Source organism: Littorina saxatilis, linkage group LG17 (genome assembly GCF_037325665.1).
Source record: "Littorina saxatilis isolate snail1 linkage group LG17, US_GU_Lsax_2.0, whole genome shotgun sequence".
NCBI classification, from domain to species: domain Eukaryota; kingdom Metazoa; phylum Mollusca; class Gastropoda; order Littorinimorpha; family Littorinidae; genus Littorina; species Littorina saxatilis.
In genome coordinates this window covers 51,046,046-51,065,755 of record NC_090261.1, presented here as the reverse complement: position 1 = coordinate 51,065,755, position 19,710 = coordinate 51,046,046, and the positions used below count along the sequence as shown (strand labels likewise).

General features: G+C 42.1%; 1 protein-coding gene across 3 annotated transcripts in view; it reads right to left on the bottom strand.

The window, feature by feature from the left end:
- Nucleotides 1-1,838: 1,838 nt before the first annotated feature.
- LOC138953806 (girdin-like) overlaps nt 1,839-19,710 on the bottom strand; it is a 124,588-nt gene continuing 106,716 nt past the window's right edge. Inside the window, exons 25-33 of one of the 3 annotated variants that reach the window (XM_070325738.1) lie at nt 15,891-15,980; nt 15,476-15,530; nt 14,685-14,799; nt 14,127-14,273; nt 11,503-11,607; nt 9,194-9,405; nt 8,358-8,779; nt 6,167-7,744; nt 1,839-3,510 (exon numbers count right to left, since the gene is read on the bottom strand). In XM_070325738.1, coding sequence (XP_070181839.1) covers nt 3,498-3,510; nt 6,167-7,744; nt 8,358-8,779; nt 9,194-9,405; nt 11,503-11,607; nt 14,127-14,273; nt 14,685-14,799; nt 15,476-15,530; nt 15,891-15,980 — 2,737 coding nt within the window. In that variant the 3' untranslated portion in view covers nt 1,839-3,497. Of the gene's footprint in view, nt 7,745-8,357; nt 8,780-9,193; nt 9,406-11,502; nt 11,608-14,126; nt 14,274-14,684; nt 14,800-15,475; nt 15,531-15,890; nt 15,981-19,710 lie in introns of all 3 variants that reach the window. The other 2 variants (XM_070325737.1, XM_070325740.1) reach the window with 2 other exon arrangements.

Sequence of the window (19,710 nt, the reverse complement as noted above, 5' to 3'; positions counted from 1 at the left end):
ATGTATTTTTTTAGTGTCAAAGGAAATATATTCAGTGCACTGAACAGTATCAAAGTTCCTTCTTTTTTTTTTCTTTTTTTTGTACACACATTCTACACTTAATAAAGCAATGCATAAAACAGACCTGAAAGTATTACAGACCTGCTTAAAACACAGATACTAAAGTAAATTCAAGGCAGCTTTGAGACTACATTGACTGCAGTGAATGGGAAGTTTGTCTAGCTACATTGACATGAAGGCAATGAAAAGACAAATCAATGATTGGACGGACTGTCGGTAATGCAAATTTACAGCAAAGTGCAAAAATGACTACAGGACTCTCTTTCCGCACACACACACACACACACACACACACACACACACACAAAGTCAAACATGTATGTGCACACAAAAACACTTCTCAAGGGCCCTAAATATGTCCTGCAAAAGGAGAACTAAATTGCCAGCCATGGCAGTATTGTTCACATACCTAAATGATTGCTTCTGCATTTGTCGATTTGATTATTTGAAAGTTATTTCTTCTTCTTCTTCGGCGTTCCAGGAAAGTTATTTGAATAACTGACAACATTTAAGTACATTTATGAATGCCATGTCATAATTAAGGAGATTCTCTGTCAAACTGTGGCAAAGCTACCAGGCTAGCTAAGCATCTTCATACCCTGAAACCAAAAATTACAATGCATGTAAAGCGATTGCATCTAATTCCTGGGTGTTCATTTATAACACAAACTCTTTTGATGTTATAAGCACCAGCTGTTGCATAACCACAGTGATGCACATTCTTAAGTACATAATGCAGGTAAGAGCACCTGATGTTATTGGTATAATAAGGCGCATTTGTGTGTTTGATCAACCCTTATCCTGAACAAAATGTTTTAAAATGAGTCAATCATAGATGCACACAAGCTTGAAGGCTCACAAAGAGAGCGGTGGCTACTGTCTACTCCTGTTGGGCTTCTTTCTCTGTGTGTGTGTGTTTGTCTTTGTGTGTGTGTTTGTCTTTGTGTGTGTGTTTGTCTTTGTGTGTGTGCGTGCGTACGTGCGAGTGTGTATTTAAAAAAACAAAATCATTTTGCTGAACATTTTCTCAAATGAAAAGCATCATCTAATGAAGTCATTTATCCCTGAGAAAGCATAAAGCATTAATGTCAGCAGTATTAAATCGACAGCCTCTAGCACTGCGCAATAAATCAAGCTACAGTAAGTACACTTAAGTCAACTACAGTAATGCTGTTGCCTGAAAGTAATGTTGCAACCATGGCAAACAAAATTCGCAACAAGATTATTCTCTGTCTCATTTACTTTGTTGTTGTTGTCAAGATCATAAAAAGATTCTTTGAAAGGAACTATTCATTTATTTAATAACATGAATACTTTTCAAAGTGGACACAAACAAACTAGGACAAGCAGGATAACTACATGTATGTATAATGACTGTACTTCCAGTGCACACAATCCACTTCTTCTAACATTCAACAGATATGTTCTTTTCAAAAATTAAGTCAATACCACAGACCTGCTAAACTGTGATTCTTGCCCACCCCTGTGATACCAAATGCAAAGTTATGATCACAGTGTAATATTAAAAGTGATTGTGCATACCAACGGAGGGACTACTTTTGCTCCTACACTAGCTTACCAAAGAAACATGTATTTGCGCAGGGTTCATGATGCTAACTTTAAATTGTTCACAAAATATTGCTGCAGTTTCAGGGCACGTCACAATACCAGTTTTACTTTCAACTATTGTTTGTTCAAAAATGACTATCAGACTCCCATCATGAGCAAAATTGACAATACATATTTCGAGAAATGGTGCCTATTATAAAAAAAAAATGTTAACGTTAATGTTCATCTTTTATTCTGCTTGTTTTTGACCTTCTTCTTTTTTTGTGTGCTCATAAACTACTAATGATCTAACATTGGTTAACATGGTGAAACTCTCACACAAAATTATTGCACTACCAGCATTCGCAGAGTTCGAAAGAGAGATTGATCGGGTGGGTCATGTTGCAATCTGTCAGCTGAGAAACCAGCTCCATTTTGTTAAAAATGATGAACGGAGCACACACAAAGAGAGAGAAAAAATCATGAAGAGAACAAGCCTGTTAGAAAGCAAACATGCAAACTCAAAAGAAAAACAACATGCAAAAACTTTCAAACAAAAGCAAGCGGAAGCCAACTTTCTTTTTTTATTTGGTGTTAACGTCGTTTTCAACCACGAAGGTTATATCGCGACAGGGAAAGGGGTGAGTTGGGATAGAGCCACTTGTCAATTGTTTCTTGTTCACAAAAGCACTAATCAAAAATTTGCTCCAGGGGCTCTCAACGTAGTACAATATATTTACCTTACTGGGAGAATGCAAGTTTCCAGTACAAAGGACTTAACATTTCTTACATATTGCTTGACTAAAATCTTTACAAAAATTGACTATATTCTATACAAGAAACACTTAACAAGAGTAAAAGGAGAAACAGAATCCGTTAGTCGCCTCTTACGACATGCTGGGGAGCATCGGGTAAATTCTTCCCCCTAACCCGCGGGGGGTCGGAAGCCAACTGCGGAAGTAAAGCAACGCACACTAGGGACTGATTTCACTGTTTAATAAACACACAGCTAACATATTTCTTTCTGAATTAGAACTTTCTGTGCACCTTTTCATGCTTTATCCAACCAGCAGGATTGTAAAGAAATGCTGCATACTTGATTGCCCAATAACTTTCTCTAGAAAAGGCAGATTACATATAATTTTCATATATAATTATTTTAGATCTGAAAGCTGGAGAGTGTTGTTTATAGGAATCGTGTATAGCAGTTACTAAACTCAGCATAATAGCATATTAACTTTTGGCATATCATAATCACATCAGAAGACATTAGCAAGAACAACCGCAAACCATTCAGAATCTTACAACATTCCTGAGAAAATGACCCCCCACATTTCACCCACGTACATGCCTCACATGAACTATAAAATCTGGTATGAGTCTTTTTTGTTTCTGTAACGGTGGGCTTATTCTACAGATGTAGCGGGAATACTTATTGCTTGTTCTGATAAATGTAATCACACATCTGTGTGGATAAACTCACAGATGTCATACCGTTTTACTTTCATGTTAGTAAACTCATAGATAGTAACTACATACAGATGTCAAAGAAACGGGTGGCTGACAGCTGAGCTTTAACATTTTTTCAGAAAGGGAGTCAGATGGCACTACTGTACTAAGAGAGATGGTAGTGGGGGGTACATTCTCTCCTTTTCATATCACAACAGTCTGTTGCGGCAAGAAAATCCAACATCGCAGCACAACACTTTTACACCAAACTAGTGTCCAACATCACAACGAAACGAGGAAAACTTTTGTCCACAAATAGCACAACACTAGGAGGATTTGCCCACAAAGTCAGCACAAAGGGGTATACACCTTGACCGCAGTTATGCCCCTTGCAAGAAGGGGAGACAATGGCATGCAGTCGGGTTAGCGAAAGTCATCGCTCATCGAACCAGCCTGCCACAGAAAGAAATACCGTACACGACATGCTTGCCATTAAGCTGCATTAGTTGACACAAAACGAACAGTTACTGTACCACTATCTCATCACAGTTACAAACCAAAAGAAACAACTTTGCATGCCAGCAATCCACAAAGAGCTTTCTGGACACTAATGATAAAAAGTATTTGTCATTATCATGGAAGTTATACTTTATTTCCCTTTTTTAATTACATTTAGTAAAGTTTTGACTAAATGTTTTAACATAGAGGGGGAATCGAGATGAGGGTCGTGGTGTATGTGTGTGTGTGTGTCTGTGCTTGTGTGTGTGTAGAGCGATTCAGACCAAACTACTGGACCGATCTTTATGAAATTTTACATGAGAATTCCTGAGAATGATATCCCCGGACGTTTTTTTCTTTTTTTCGATAATGATGACGTCATATCCGGCTTTTTGTAAAAATTGAGGCGGCACTGTCACACCCTCATTTTTCAATCAAATTGATTGAAATTTTGGCCAAGCAATCTTCGACGAAGCCCGGACTTCGGTATTGCATTTCAGCTTGGTGGCTTAAAAATTAATTAATGACTTTGGTCATTAAAAATCTGAAAATTGGAAAAAAAATGTTTTTTTTATAAAACGATCCAAATTTACGTTCATCTTATTCTTCATCATTTTGTGATTCCAAAAACATATAGATATGATATGTTTGGATTAAAAACATGCTCAGAAAGTTAAAACGAAGAGAGGTACAGAAAAGCGTGCTATCCTTCTCAGCGCAACTACTACCGCGCTCTTCTTGTCAATTTCACTGCCTTTGCCACGAGCGGTGGACTGACGATGCTACGAGTATACGGTCTTGCTGAAAAATTGCATTGCGTTCAGTTTCATTCTGTGAGTTCGACAGCTTGACTAAATGTTGTATTGTTCATGCTTAGATTTATGCACACACAAACACACACACATGAATGCATGCAGGCACACACTCATGTACTGTACACAGTGACATACAACCAGAGAGACAGACAGAGAGAAAAAGACACAAAAAAATATCCTACATTAATTGTTTTCTGAGAACAAGCTTCAAAGACAAAATGTTAAATCTTCTACAAAACCAAATATTTTTCTTTTAGCCTTAATAAATACAAAATAGCCACATGCACAGTACTGTACACACACACTTAACACAGAACATAAAAAGCTTTGTGCTGAGTTAAACGTATGTGCTGTAATGATTTAGAGTAACAAACAGTTAAGTCTGATTCTGCGTATTTGCGAAAATGACAGGTGTGAATTTAAGTTTTGTGACACACTGTTAAAAAAGTGAAAAATTAAAACAATTAAAAAATAAAAAATATATTGATCTTGCAACGGTGCATTGTGCTCTGTGTCCTACTGATTTAGGCATGCCAATCTACCTCTGTGTGTGGACTACCTGTTACATGTACAATTAGCATTAACACACACACACACACATACACGCACACTCACTCACGCACACACTGACACTCACACCCACACACAAAAGTGCCCGGAAACAGGAAATGTGACTAGGTTGCGACTCTACTTTTATGAACAAAGAGGCTAAAGGATGTTAGAAAGAAAGCTTTCCGTACAGTAACTATTTCTAGGGTATGGTTGAGTGCATCTACATGGATGTTACAAGAATGAGTTCAGTTTGATCAACTTCAGAATGGTGGACACAAAAAGCACCAACTCATGGTGAGATCTGTAAATTTAGGCAATACACTGCCATAAAAAGGCAAATGTTAATTGTTCTGATATGTCTTTGAAATAGATCCCTTGAAACTTTGAAACATTCTAGAATTCAACGATAAACAAATTTGCAACGCAAGACTTTCTCTCATTTCACAAACGAGTAAGTGAGATAAACCAGAAAACAGTACTCTTGCCGAGCTAGAGCATTTTTGAGGAACAAAATCTGATAAAATATAACACACTGTCTTCTCAAGTCCCTGCTCATTCATACCTCTGAATGTTGTCCCTTGGCCAAACAACATTAATGTTAAACCATCCATTAATTGTCAAACTACGTGCTTATACAAATGTTCCCCATCACAAGAGCAGCCTAAAATTGTAAGGCAAATCACAGTGGGAAAAGAGGTGGACATGGAATGTTTTCAATGTTACAATGATGACAAATTTCACAGCAACAGAGAGTGGGAAGAAATCATTTTGAGCAACAAAAAAAGTGCTTTTTGTGAATATCTTCCTCACTTTCAGTTCGGTTCAAGTCTGTAAAATGTATCATAACAATCCCCCAAAAATAAAACTAATGATGAGAGCTACTGACCCCACATCTAGGCTGTGTATCCAATGCTGGTGTAACGACAAAGAGCTAGTCTATTCAACTAACTTGCGCCATATTCTTTCCATATTACTTCCTGCTTGAACAACAACAGCATGCATGTTCGACTACTAAGTAGCAATCATATTATTTGACAGATTGTAATGGTAGAATACAAATGCTAGAAGTATCACCAGCTATAATTGAATAAAAAATGACACAAGTTAACCCTTCGCCTAACACCAGACATAAGATACCTCTAGCCACAGACAGCTGAGCAACGCTCCTCCTTTTACCCGAACCCACGCCAGTGAGACGACAACACACAGAGAAAGGTTACTGTTACACACAGCCATACTCGTACCACACAGAGTTCTTTGGGGGCCTGTCGTGTGTCTGCTCGTCTCCCACCGCCGTTCTCTGATTGGCCGAAGGGTCTGCTCGTCCAGGCTGAGGGGTGGGAGGGGCTTTGGTTTGGGGCGGGATTCTGGCCATGGGGGTGGGGTGGGGAGAATGCGGGTCCATCAAGGGACGGTGGTTGAGGTCTTGCGGTGACCCGCGGAACGGGGGCTGTGGCCCCGGCGGGTTGCTCCGGGGGTTTAGTCTCTGCTGAGCGCTCAGCTGGTTGCCTTGAAAACTAGGCCTCCCCATGGAGCTCTGCGGGCGGTGGGGCGTGGAGTAAGGGTTGTTGGGGTCCTGAGCTTCACGCCCGTACGGTTCAGACCCTTGTCTGGGGCCCGGCGTCATGCTTCTGCCGTACGCTGGACTGGGCTGTCCTCCTGGTGTGTCTTGCCGAGGTCCCCCCTGATATCCCTGATAGTTACCAGGACTGGGGAGCTGCGGGGGTGGCGGTTGCCCTGATCCGACACTGTTCGCTACACCCCCTGGGTTCGAACCCCCGGGGCTAAAGTTCGGTGTCTGTGGACCAGAGTACCTGCTGGGCAGAGAGGACGTCGAGTTATGACCAACGGGTCGGCCATGCGGAGTTCCCACCCCTGCCACAGAACGTCCACCGATAGAGTTGTCCATTGACACACGAGAGACAGCGTCTCTATCACGCTGTAGGCCTTCTAAGGACAAGCGTGACGGCTGATCTCTCACTAGCCTTGGCTGGGGGACAGGGTTACCACCACTACTACTGTTCAGAGAGTTACTCCCTACGCTGCTCGTGTTGTTGCTGTCCACTTTGTTGAACAAGTGTGGTGGCACTGACTTGGGTCTCTCCACAAAACTGTTGGCGGGGGAATACTCCCCATTGTCTCTCCTCTGCACCGGGCCATTGGCACTGCCCAACATGGGCTCTGCTCGCATGCGCTGAGAATCTTGATCCCCCACGCTGCTCTGCCTGTAAGGGGCTGCGTTTGAGTTGTTGCTATCCCCACGCAAACCACGGGGTGACTGCTGGGTGGAAGGGGAGGGGGAGGGCTGGCCCACGACACTGGCTGGGCGCTGGTAGGGCCGGGGAGGCAGTCTGTGATCCACATCTCTGTAGCTGTGATCGCGACCGTCCAATCTCTGTTCATTCTCTCCCGGACGAGTTGACCCTCCCCTCGCACTCACCCCTCCTCCCTGATCCCCAGCCTCTGCCACTGGGTAACCTTGAGGACCGACGGAGCGGGACCGCGCCATGGGAGGTCGTTGGTCCCTGCTCTGATCCCCGATGGCGGATCTGCGACGGTTCGGATCCACAGGTCTCCCGTCTCTGCCGGGTTCTCCCCTGGTCAGACGATCTAATCTTTCCGTCGGGGGAAGGGACTCTCTCCTCGAATCCCTGTCTGCAGGGGTAGGGGGCAGCTCGCGATTGTTCATGAGTCTGGGGGTAGGGTTGGGAGGGGGTGGAGGGGAACGTAGAGGTTCCGGTCCGCTGAGCCTGAAGGCAGCTTGAGGAGGGGTGGTGTTGAAGTGGGGTGGTTCCTGGCCCGATGGGTGACGGTTCTCGGCCCTACAGAGAAATGACATATTGTTAATACTTTAAACAGAAACAGTCATTCTACCCATATTAGTGCTGTTCAACAACCTCTGGTTATCACACCTGTTACATGACTATCATCAATGCAATTAATTCAACAGATTCAAAGCCTTGTCTGAAGTTACAGGTGGGTTTATTTTTTTTAACATACACAATCATTCGAACCAAATTAGTCCAATCGAAACCTCAAAGTTACTTCAGTTGTTGCAAGAATACCAGAAATTAATATTAATAGATTTCAAAGTTATTTCAGTTGTTGCAAGAATACCAGCATTTTCTCTTGGTGGATTTACACTCCTTGCGCTCTCTCCTCTCTCTTGCAGAGACTGTAAGCAGTGCAGAGACAATACAAACCACTGGTTTACAGTGGTGAATGAACAAGAACCTAAAGTTATTTTCATACAATACAGAATACAGAATATGTTATTGCCCAAGGTTGGGAATTCATTGTGACAAATGCGGTTTTGAAACATTCACTCCAGCCAAGCAAACCCATCACACACATCTGGAAAACAAATCAACGACAACAATTTAAATACCTACACACACAAGAATAAACAATCTCACTCGTCCCAGGTGACATTACCTGTTGTACTGGTGAGGCACAGCGTACTTGGGCTGGTCGTCCTGATACCACCTCTCTGAGTCCCCCCACCTGTTTCTCTCCTCCCCAACCCTCCCTCTGTACGCCGGGGGGTCAGCTTTGGGGGTAGAGGTCAGCATGTCCACTCTCCCTAAAGCCCCTGGCGGCGAACCATCGGCCATCACTGCACTGCCGGTAGAGATCCGCGAAAGTCTGGAAAGGTTTGGATCTGCACGCGACGACTGGTTGCCGTCTTGACCTGGATCTAGGACAGCGCGGTCTTGATGTTGTTGCTGCTGTTGTTGATGTAAGGCAGCGGCAGCCTGAAGCCTCTGCAGCGCGTTTCGCTGACTGCTGTGGTCGGAGTTTTCACTGCTGCGAGACTCTGTGTCGTCCTGGCTGCGTCGCCGTGCAGATAATATTCGCTGTGGGAACAAACAGGAAATTCTTACAACATGGTTACAACGACCCTAGTTTACAACAAGCATGGAAAATATCACAATCGTACATAACAAAGAAACACAGGAAGACAAATTCATTCTTCCAGCTTTACAATTCAGTCAAAAAGCTTACAGGAACAGGTTTCAACCAGTGTCTTTGTTTTTATCAATCTGACACCAGTTCAAACACATTATGAACAAATAATTGGAAAAAAAGACAGGCTATAGGTGCAAGTTGGGTATGAACAAACCATACTTAAAAAAAATTTTTGCTGGCACTTTGCCTACCCAAACACATCAAATTACTGGAATTCTGGCTTTCGGCAATGCGACATGCACCCATAAACATACTTTTCAAAGAAATAGGTATACTCAGGTTTATGACCAAAAACTACTGACTGCTTCCTGGGGTGGAGCAGTGTGGTTGGCAGCCTCCTTGTTGGCTTCCCTCAGGAACTGTTCCAGAGTCAGCATCTCGCTGCCCGGAGACTTGCGACCTCGCTGCGGCTCCCCTCTCGGCACCAGGGGGAGGGGGGAGAGGGTGCGGAACCCTCCATCCACCTCATCCTCCACCCCTGGATCCTTGCTCAGGTTCTCTGTGGACTTGGCGCCTGCAATGCAGAGATAACATTTTTATATAATAAATTACTTTTATATTGTGCTTCCCTTACAGCATGAAGCACACCTTGAGTATCAGGATGGAAGGAATAGATGAATTCAAAAAAGAACTCTTGTTGGGTTTGTATGGGTTGTGAAAGAGTGAATGCCCTTGCTTTTTACTTGGACAAACATTATTGGGGCCAATCACTAGCATAGTAGCGAGGGTTGTGTCAGAAACACGTAAACAGGAGCACATCTGAAGTTATTTGTCAGAGGAAAAGCAAGAGTATTCACTCTTACACAACCCATATAAACCCGACAGAGTTATTTCCAAAAATCGTCTATTGCAGTACAAAAGAAAGAAATAATGACGGAAAAAAAGTAAGTACCGTACTTTCCGGGTCATAAGGCGCGACTTTTTTTCTCGAGTTCGACCCCTGCGTCTTGTATAACGAAGCGCCTAATCGGTGTATGAAATACGAAAAAAATCAAAGAGACCGCTTGAGTACCAGTCAAACAACTTGTGATAATGCATGTTTCAGCTACTAGGTACTGCCTTGCCTTTGATCTGGCCGCACACACAGATTTTCACTCTGTTAAACTCGGTCACTGACCGGTCACTGACCCCGGTGCAGGAAGTGTTTCCTCTCTCAGATATGACAGGGGAACCACCTCTCATGGCAAAAACTGGGTCATTGACCCCTGGGAAGAAGGTCGTGTCTATAAACAAGGCCACCCAGCTATCACAATGCCTTTGATCTGGCCGCACACACAGAGCACACATATTTTCACTCAGTTAAAGTCGGTCACTGACCGGTCACTGACCCCGGTGCAGGAAGTGTTTCCTCTCTCAGATATGACAGGGGAACCACCTCTCATGGCAAAAACTGGGTCATTTTGGTGCGCCCTATCGGCCCCCTGCGTCCAATGGGTGACTGGATTACAATTTTTTTAAAAAGAAGGGGGTGCGTCTTGTATAACGAAGCGCCTTGTCACCCGGAAAGTACGGTATAAAAAAAAACGATAGAAAGAAAGACAGAAAAAAAAGAGACTACAAAATAGTGCATGTTTGTGTGCTTTCAGTCATAAAAACTAAAAAGATTTCTGACCTGAATCGATCGATACATAATGTTATTTCTATTTTTGTCCAAAATACTAAATATCATTGTTGTTGAAACTGAAAAAGACAAAAGCCAAAGGTAAATCCAGAAAAACAACCACACACAATCAAAAACAATTTACAATGCATGCAAACAAAACCAAAAACGTTTATGTACAGGCCCAAAATACAAGTCCTGCAACAAAACTACATCCAAAAATGCAACTAAAAGAAAAACATGAAAATCACCACAGTGAAATCCCATAAAACAAACACGCAAAATATTGCCCCAAAAATGTCAAACAATATTTTCGTTGTATTCCGTGAGGATACATTTTTTGACAACATGAGCAAACAAAATTGTTTTGACAGAGAAAGAACGGGCATACAAAATAAACCAAAACAGTTGTCGAAATCCGTCTTATTGTATAAAATCTGCTACAATCTAGCAATGCCAGCAAGCCAGGCACTAGTTTGTGAATATACTTTGTTTCTTAATTCTGAAGCCTTTAACATCAGTTTCCTACAAAAATCTACAAAAGAAAGCTAGCTTGAATCAAGTGTACTATGTCCAATGTACTATGTACTGTGTCACTTTACTTTATTCACTGGTGTTCATCCAGAAAATATATAAAAATTATAGACAGTGTTTGCAGATGGTTTGCATTTGCAGGCAAACAAATGTGCAACTTTACACTTACATTTGTTCCAACAATAACAATAAAATGATATAAAATAAAATGATTACGTTATATTCAAGGCTTCTAAACTTTTTAGAGATTGTTAGACTTTTACGCAGAATCATACCTCTGACCTTTCTGATAAATCTTTGTTTTTAGATGCCCCTACCTTCAGCGTTAACTCTGTAGTTCATAAACCAGTGATAATTTCCTTTTTTTATGCTGCAAATGTACAGTCTACAAACTGTGAAGTCTCGGTCTGTCTATACTGTCCTTTGGAAGAATGTTGAAATCACCAACAGAAAAAATGGTGAACATGCCAATGATACCTTGAAAAGATATGGACAGGGTGATGTAATGGCCGACGGCAGCGTGAGGAATGAGTGTAGAAATCTTATGTACGGTAGGCGAGGTGCTGGGTACACTGTACATGGCTGCCATAAGCAAGTTGCCCAATATGAGAAAGTGATGTGAGAGCCCTTGATTTCTACACTACTCGTCATAAAAAAGTACACACATACATTTAGCTGTAGATCTTTGTGATGCGGAGAGTTATATTAAAACCAAGTACATTGCCAGAAAGGTAATTCCTTCCCCTACTGTATGAAATAAATAGTTTCATTTTTCATGAATTCACTGCATAAACACTAATTTATAAACAAGAAGAGCAAACGCTCGATCGAGTCACTTTCGCAGTTCTGAATATTATATGAGGCATCAGATGGACAGGAAGAAATTGCTATTCACAACACAATGAGTCACGTTCACATAAAATTTGAGCCCGGTCACTTTTATAGTTTCCGAGAAAAGCCCAACGTTAAGTTGTGTGTTGCCGAACAGAAAAGGCTAGTTATCTCCCTTGTTTTTCTGATAACGTTCGTAAAAGGCTACAGATGTAAATACTTTGATGTAAAGAATAATCCTACAAAGTTTCAATCACATCCGATGAACTTTGTCAAAGATATAAAATGTCTAATTTTTCCTTTGACGCTGACCTGTGACCTTGAAAAAGGTCAAAGGTCAACGAAACCATCGTTAAAGTGTAGAGGTCATTGGAGGTCACGACTAAACAAAATATGAGCTCGATCGCTTTGGTAGTTTCCGAGAAAAGTCCAACGTTAAGGTGGTGTCTATGGACGGCTGGCCGGCCGGCTGGCCGGCGGCCGGCCGGCCGACTAACACTGACCGATTACATAGAGTCACTTTTTCTCAAGTGACTCAAAAATGAAACTCTTTAAGGGGAATTTAAAGTACATTTCAATTGCTTACAAAAATCAAGTTTTAGAATCATTATATATATAAAAAATCCAAAAGAAATCATTGCATGTACCTACAAGGGAAAGACAGCAGAAAAAAAGTGAACATGCACTATCATACAATGTACATCAAACAATTAGCCTGCGAATACTTACACCGCATATAACTGGTAAGTTGCACAACAAATATTATACATGTACGTGGTGGTAAACGAGATAAGTAGAACAACAAATGGGTGGCCGAGTGGTAACGCACTTGCGCTCGGAAGCGAGAGGTTGCGAGTTCGACCCTGGGTCAGGGCGTTAGCAATTTTCTCCCCCCTTTCCTAACCTAGGTGGTGGGTTCAAGTGCTAGTCTTTCGGATGAGACGAAAAACCGAGGTCCCTTCGTGTACACTACATTGGGGTGTGCACGTTAAAGATCCCACGATTGACAAAAGGGTCTTTCATGGCAAAATTGTATAGGCATAGATAAAAAATGTCCACCAAAATACCCGTGTGACTTGGAATAATAGGCCGTGAAAAGTTGGATATGCGCTGAAATGGCTGCGATCTGCTGGTCGATGTGAATGCGTGATGTATTGTGTAAAAAATTCCATCTCACACGGCATAAATAGATCCCTGCGCCTTGAGTCCGAGTCTGGAGATACGCGCGCGATAATATAATAATAATAAGTTATTCAACACTTTAAGGTCCTAAGGCTCTTTCAGGAGAAATGGGCGGAAAAGCAAACCCAAAGAAAGAAACAAACAAAACTATAAAACAAAAAAATGCACAGCTCTAGGAAAATGTCACACTGCCTTTGCATCAGCAAATTTTTGTCACCAAATTATGTTTCTACTACATGCAGTGATGTTTTTTTCTCAATTTAAAAAAAAAGAGGTTCAGAGTACAGGGGTATTCATTCGCACAGAGCACAGCTACTTTCCACAGACAAAGTTTCAGGCATAAAAAATACCATATCTGACATTTTAAGTTCTTCAAACGGCTACACCTTTCTCGGCTGATGACTTTCACAAATAACAGTGCCTTAAACAGTAACACACACAACCACCGACATAGCAAGCAGTTTCAAGCTTGGGGCTTTGCTACCCCGGCCCCCCTAACTGCAGTTCTCCATTCATTCTAAATTCAACAAAATGTCAGACGGGCTCAATAGCCTAGTGATATGGATGTCGGCTATCCATGAAAAAGGTTCAGGGTTCGAATCCCAGCTACGCCTGGTATGATACGGATGGCGATTTGTCCGACCTCCCATGTCAACATAAGTGCAGTTGACCCCGCTAGCTAGTGTCTTTTCGTCCTTTGTAACGGTCACAAAAGTGTTGTTATTGTTATTGTCACACAAGCACAGGACCAAGTACGCATAGAAAAGATCCTGTAATCCATGCCAGTGTCACTGGGTTACAGAAACAAGAAAATAACCAGCATGCATCCCCTCAAAATAGAGTATGACTGCCTAAATGGCCGGGGAAAAAAATCCATATACATGTAAGTCCACTAAAGCCTACGAATATTAGTGCCTACAAGTATACGTTGGAGTTGCAGCCAACAAATATAGAAGGAGAACGAAAAAATGTCAGACATGGTCACTATTAAAGTACACACAAAATCACTCCAAAAATTCCACAATGGGAGGAAAAGGGAAAACACATCCACCATTGAAAACCATGCAACAACGCCAACGAAGGTCTACCTCTCATCCTGGACAGAATACTATCGTCCTTGCGGTCCTTGGGTTCGGCCAGCGGCAGAGCGCTGTAGGACTTGGCCAGCTTCTTGCTGTGTTTGGTCAGTCTTGGACTGTCATTGGAGTGGGTGCGACGGCCGTCCAGTGTCCTTGCTGCGTGCAGTAGCCAGGCTTTATAGTACACTGTACTGTTCGTGTGTGTGTGTGTATGTGTGTGTGTGTGTGTGTGTGTTTGTGTGTGTTTGTGTTGGTGTGTGTGTGTGTGTGTGTGTGCACATGAGGGTAACCTCACTGGACTGTAAATCTTATCCAATCCAATCCAATCCAATGTGTCTGAACGCACATGTGTGTGTGTGCATGCATGTGTTAGCACACATGAATACTATAATCCTGCAGTGTTGAAAAAGTTTACAAAAAAAACTAAAATAACAAGAGAAACAAAAAAAAGGCAACAGAAGCAAACAAGGAAGGTTCAAAATTGATTATACGTCACTAATTTTGAGGGAAAAAACCCCGCACCTGACTACTGTTGAACTTTGAATAAAACTCAAACTGTGATCATACCTTTCTTTCCGCTGTCATTGATAGTCTCCATGGACTCGCCGTGGGAACCAGAACCCTGGGAGGAGTTGTCGTTAAGAGTGGAGAGGTCAGGGCGACTCTTGCTGCGTCTCGGTGCCTGCAAAGTAGGTTGCTGTTTTTTCAGGGTTAATATGTGGCATTGACAATCATGAGAAGTTAAAGGCAGTCTTTCTCTCAGAGTACACCAGTCTCTATCCCTATAACTTTATTCCTGAAGGCGATCTTTCTCTCAGGGTAAAGCGGTCTCTAGCCCTATAACTTTATTCGTGAAGTAGCTTGCTTAATGTGTAATCAACTATCATGAAAGAGGCTGTCTCTCTCTGAATGGATCTTGAACACTACAAATTTGCCAGCGGAGTAGACTGCTGTTTTGTCAGAGTTAGCATGTGGCCTCAACAATCATGAGAAAAAAAACCTATCGTCCTCTCAGAATAACCTGACCTTGATCCTCAGAACTTTATATCTGACATATATGTATTTTCTACCTTGCAATGGTGTAGCATGAGACTAAATTTATCTGCTACACACTAAATGCAGACCTGTTTATCCCTGAGACCTGATTAATCAATTAATTGGTTGACTGCTTGATTCTCTTGTTTAATCCCTAATCACACTGGGTCAACCAGGGTCAACCATCTTCACACAAAATAAACTTTGGAAATTCTGATTCTCCTCTACAGTTTTTGAAATGGTTGATTAAATCTTTTGAAAATCAAAGGACTGACAAGAACACTAAAAAGCCTATCTATTCATTTCTTCCCATTGTATCATACCCTGGAGATGATGTTCCTAGCTTTTCTTGCGATCATAGCACCGATGCCCTTGTTCCTGTAATGAAAAAAAACATGAGTTACTGTAACTACCACAACAATACCACCGCAATCAAATAATTCTGCCAACATAACTGCATGCCTCTTTGATGTGAAATTCTCGTACGCATTGTTATGCACAAGCTTATCATGCATTCCAGTGATTTGGGGGTTTATCTGGGACACACACACACACACACACACACACACACACACACACACACGCGCGCTTGCACATGCAAACACACACACACAAAGAAACAGAGAGTCACACAAAAGTTCTGAACAAAATGGACAACAAAACTGAACAACCAGACCAACAAAGGTGCTTAGAAGTCCAAAACTGTACAAACACTGGATGCTATGGAAGCATACATACTTTTTGGGGGAGTTAAGCCTGTTCTTGTAGTGTTCCATGATCTTTTCCTCCAACCGCTCTTTCTGTCTTCGCAGTTCTGATAACTTCTCCCTGGAGAAAAAAAAGGCATCATCCAAGTGACACTACCGTGTTCTAGATGATCGAACGTGTAGCAAAGACCTGTCCGTGTACGTGTAGACATTGCGTCACCCGTGATTCACTTTTTATCTCCAATGTTCCAAATACATGCGTTGTTTTGCTCCCACCAAGACAGCAGATCTTGGCAAACGTGTGTCGTAAAAACTAAATTTGATGACGTTAGTCGTACACGTTCCCGAACAGAAAAGTTCCGACATCTAGATCTATCTACTATATGCTATGACAGATCACTGAAGACAGTTGACTTCTGAAATATGCCAAGTTCTATGACAAAATCTTCAATGGTTCAATTATCATCAAGGGTTAAAATACTAATGGACAGAGAAATAGACAGAGCAAATCCAGTGCACCCCTATAACTTTCTTAGATCTAGATAGACAACAAAATGAAACTAATAAACCATTAAAAAAAATTCTGTCAAAAAGTACCTGAATCTAAACATCCAGACTTGCGGGTTGAGCCAAAAGTGTTCCTACATTGTAGCTGGCCTCCTACCACAGTTTTACTTTGGTCTCTAATAAATAAAGGGATAACACAAGGTGTTCTTTATTGTGAGGTTTCCTCTCATCAGAGGGGTCTCACATTGCAGGTACAGTGGAACCCCCATTTTAAGACCCCACTTTTTAGACGGGCGCTGTGGCGGGGTGGTAAGACGTTGGCCTCTTAAGGTGTTACGAGTGTGTTTGAGTTGCGGTTCTTGCTCATGTTTATACTCACTGAGTTACTTCCCTTGGATCTGGATCTAGATCTGGATCTGGATAACCCGCCTGGGTTGGTGGTTTGCGGGTGCGAATGCGTATACGCACGGTTCAGTGTGCTTTCGCGAAAGGGTGTGTCATATGCACGGCTAGAACTAAGATACTTCTTGATTTCAGTAAATAGTTTCATTACATGTCAACTAGTTCGTTTTTAAATGATTTTTTAGAGATCGCCAAATGGTATTGTGTGAATAACATCATTCGATCGATTGTACGCACGGCGCCGTGCTTCTAGTAGCTCAGTCCATTCCTTCTTTCCGGTATGGAAACAGACGTGTTTCTGGCGAAAGAATCGGCGTTTTCAACTCGCCATATCTTCATATTCATTCGGACTAGAACAACGAAATATAAATTTCTTGTAAAAAAAAATCCCGAGCCTTGCGACTCTGGTAGTCATTTTCTTACGCGAAGCGGCCTTTGGTAGGTACGACAGTTTTAGTCACCCAAGTATATATCTAAAACGCACGTGGACGAGTTTTCAATGGCGTATTTGAAGTCTGTGAATGTTGTGATTACAAATCATTTCGGGGCACCCCTCAGTCTATACGTACAGACAAACAAATTGCATGGAACGAAATTTGAGAGGCTGGACTGTAAGATGTTGTTTTGACTTCTACAAATCTCGCAGGTCTTTTATGCAAAACAGACTCAAAATTGCATTTTTCACGCAAGTGTAGATGACGAGACTATCGAAGGAATGGAATACACTTGCCTACAGATATAATAGACAGATACTTATATCTATGACTTACCCTAGCCCATATGTTAGAATAAAGAACATACTTTGCTCTTTTGAATGATGTATGATTTGGCACTGTACACAGGATTTTAGACCTGCCCCCGAAGTGATTTTTCCATAAACCCGTCAAAAAGCTCACTCTGTTTTGGCCGTAAAAAGCGCCCAAATGAAGTCAATTTCTAACCTGTGTCGTGTGTTCGAAGGAGTACATCTCAGCGATGCCATTGCCTTGCAACCTCAAAGAAATATATTTTAATAACCCGCTAAATGAACGTTTTTTTAGTGTGAAATAAAAGCCGGAGATTTGCTTCGTTTCTTTGCTGCGACACAAAACCAAAACCAACTATAGATCTGCGGTGACATTATGAGTTCGTTTTCGACATTGCAGTGAAGTTGCGTGGATCTTCGACGATTCCCGTTCGGTTTAATGTGGATAGAGCTTTGATTGAATGTAACTGCTTTGAAAAGTTACAACATGAGTCCTTGGGATCGATGTTTTTCGGTAAACTTCTTCGTATCCTTGACTTTACTTTTGACTTGAACAGATCCAGATCGGCTGGGGCTGTTAATCACCTACACAGATCTATATGAAGTTGACTCGACACGGCGAACCGCCGAATCCGTGCCCTCTCGTCGGTCCTACCCCCAAATCCCTTACCAGCCTCAGACCCCACCTCACCATTCTAACCTCACTGGCGCACTATGTGTGATTATCCCTTCCTCATGTGTGTGTGTGTGTGTGTGTGTTGTTTGTTGTGTGAGTGCGTGCCGGCGGGCGGGCGTGTGTGTGCCCGTGTGTCTTTGTGTCTGTGCATGTCGTCTTGAGTGCGAGAAAGCGAAGTTTTGAGAAATAGTGACAGATAAATAGTTTAAGAAAGGAATCTACTAAGTGAGAGTGGGTGTCCATTACGGCATTGCGAAGCTTTGTTTGTCTGTTTGTTTATGTGTTCGTCGTGTGTGTGTGTGTATGTGTGTCACAGTTAATATGTGTCCATTTGGTGCGTTTGGCTTCATAGTTCCTTCATACGAGTAACTTTGTTAACAGTTCATTATTCGGACACAGATTAACAAGTTATAGAATGTTCGTGTAGAACAGACACTTAGCCACAAAAAACACCTGGTTTTGAAATGAATTATTACCTCGATTCCGTTCAAAGGAGCTTTCCCCAAACACCTTTTTAACAATATCCAATTGATCTATGAAGATATGGGTCCATGCGACCCCGAGGCAGAGGATGCCTGTTTGCGGACAGGGGGAAATTGAGAAGGGGGGGAGGACCGATACTATAAACCCCAACCTGTGTACACATTGCTAACAGGAACCTGTGCACAAAATGTGTAATGTATCTCACGACAGATTATTTTTTCGGGGAGGGGGGGGGGGGCGCATTCTTATGATTAGCCTAAGCCGCTTTGCGTCCTCAATTTAGACTTTTGAATTCAAAGTACACCCCTTTTACAAAGTAACTGATTCACCCATGTGTGTCGTGTGTATGTGCGTGTGTCTGTGTGCTTGTCTGTGTGTTTGTGTGATTGTAGTGCGATTCAGAGACACCTACTGGACAGATCTTCATGAAACTCTGTCTCCAGTTGGAAATGTCCTCCCTGTTGTGGATGGTAGGAGCGGGGTTTTGGACAAGGGGGACATTTCCAACTTGAGACGAAGTTTGAGGTAACGTGATGCATTATAACTGAAATACACAATTAGTAGTGCCCCAATATGCAAGTGTGTTCGTATCATCAACTGATAAAAAGTGTGTCCGTAGATTTTGGTTACGCGTCGCAGTGTTAGCTGTGTACGACCTCCCACAGTCCAATGCCGCGAATTGTTGTTACAGCCCCTGACTTTTTTATGTACGGAATCCGGTAGTCTTTTTGTTGTTGTTAAATAATTATATTGCCAAACGTTATGACATTTTGGGATAATTGAACGAGTTTCAATACACATTTGCTGAGCACCTGTGTGCTAAAAGGAAATGTCGTTTGTTTTTATCAAAACTCAAAACTAATTTTCAATGTTTATTCGTGCAAACCGTCACACAAACATGCGTGCCTCTATGAGTATGCGTGTGGCTGCTTTCGTAGTTCAGGCTAGATTACAAGTCAGCTGTGTTAGGGTGCAAGCCTTTTGATAATTTACCCCACACCAACTCCCCCCCCACCCACACACACCCCGATACCTGTC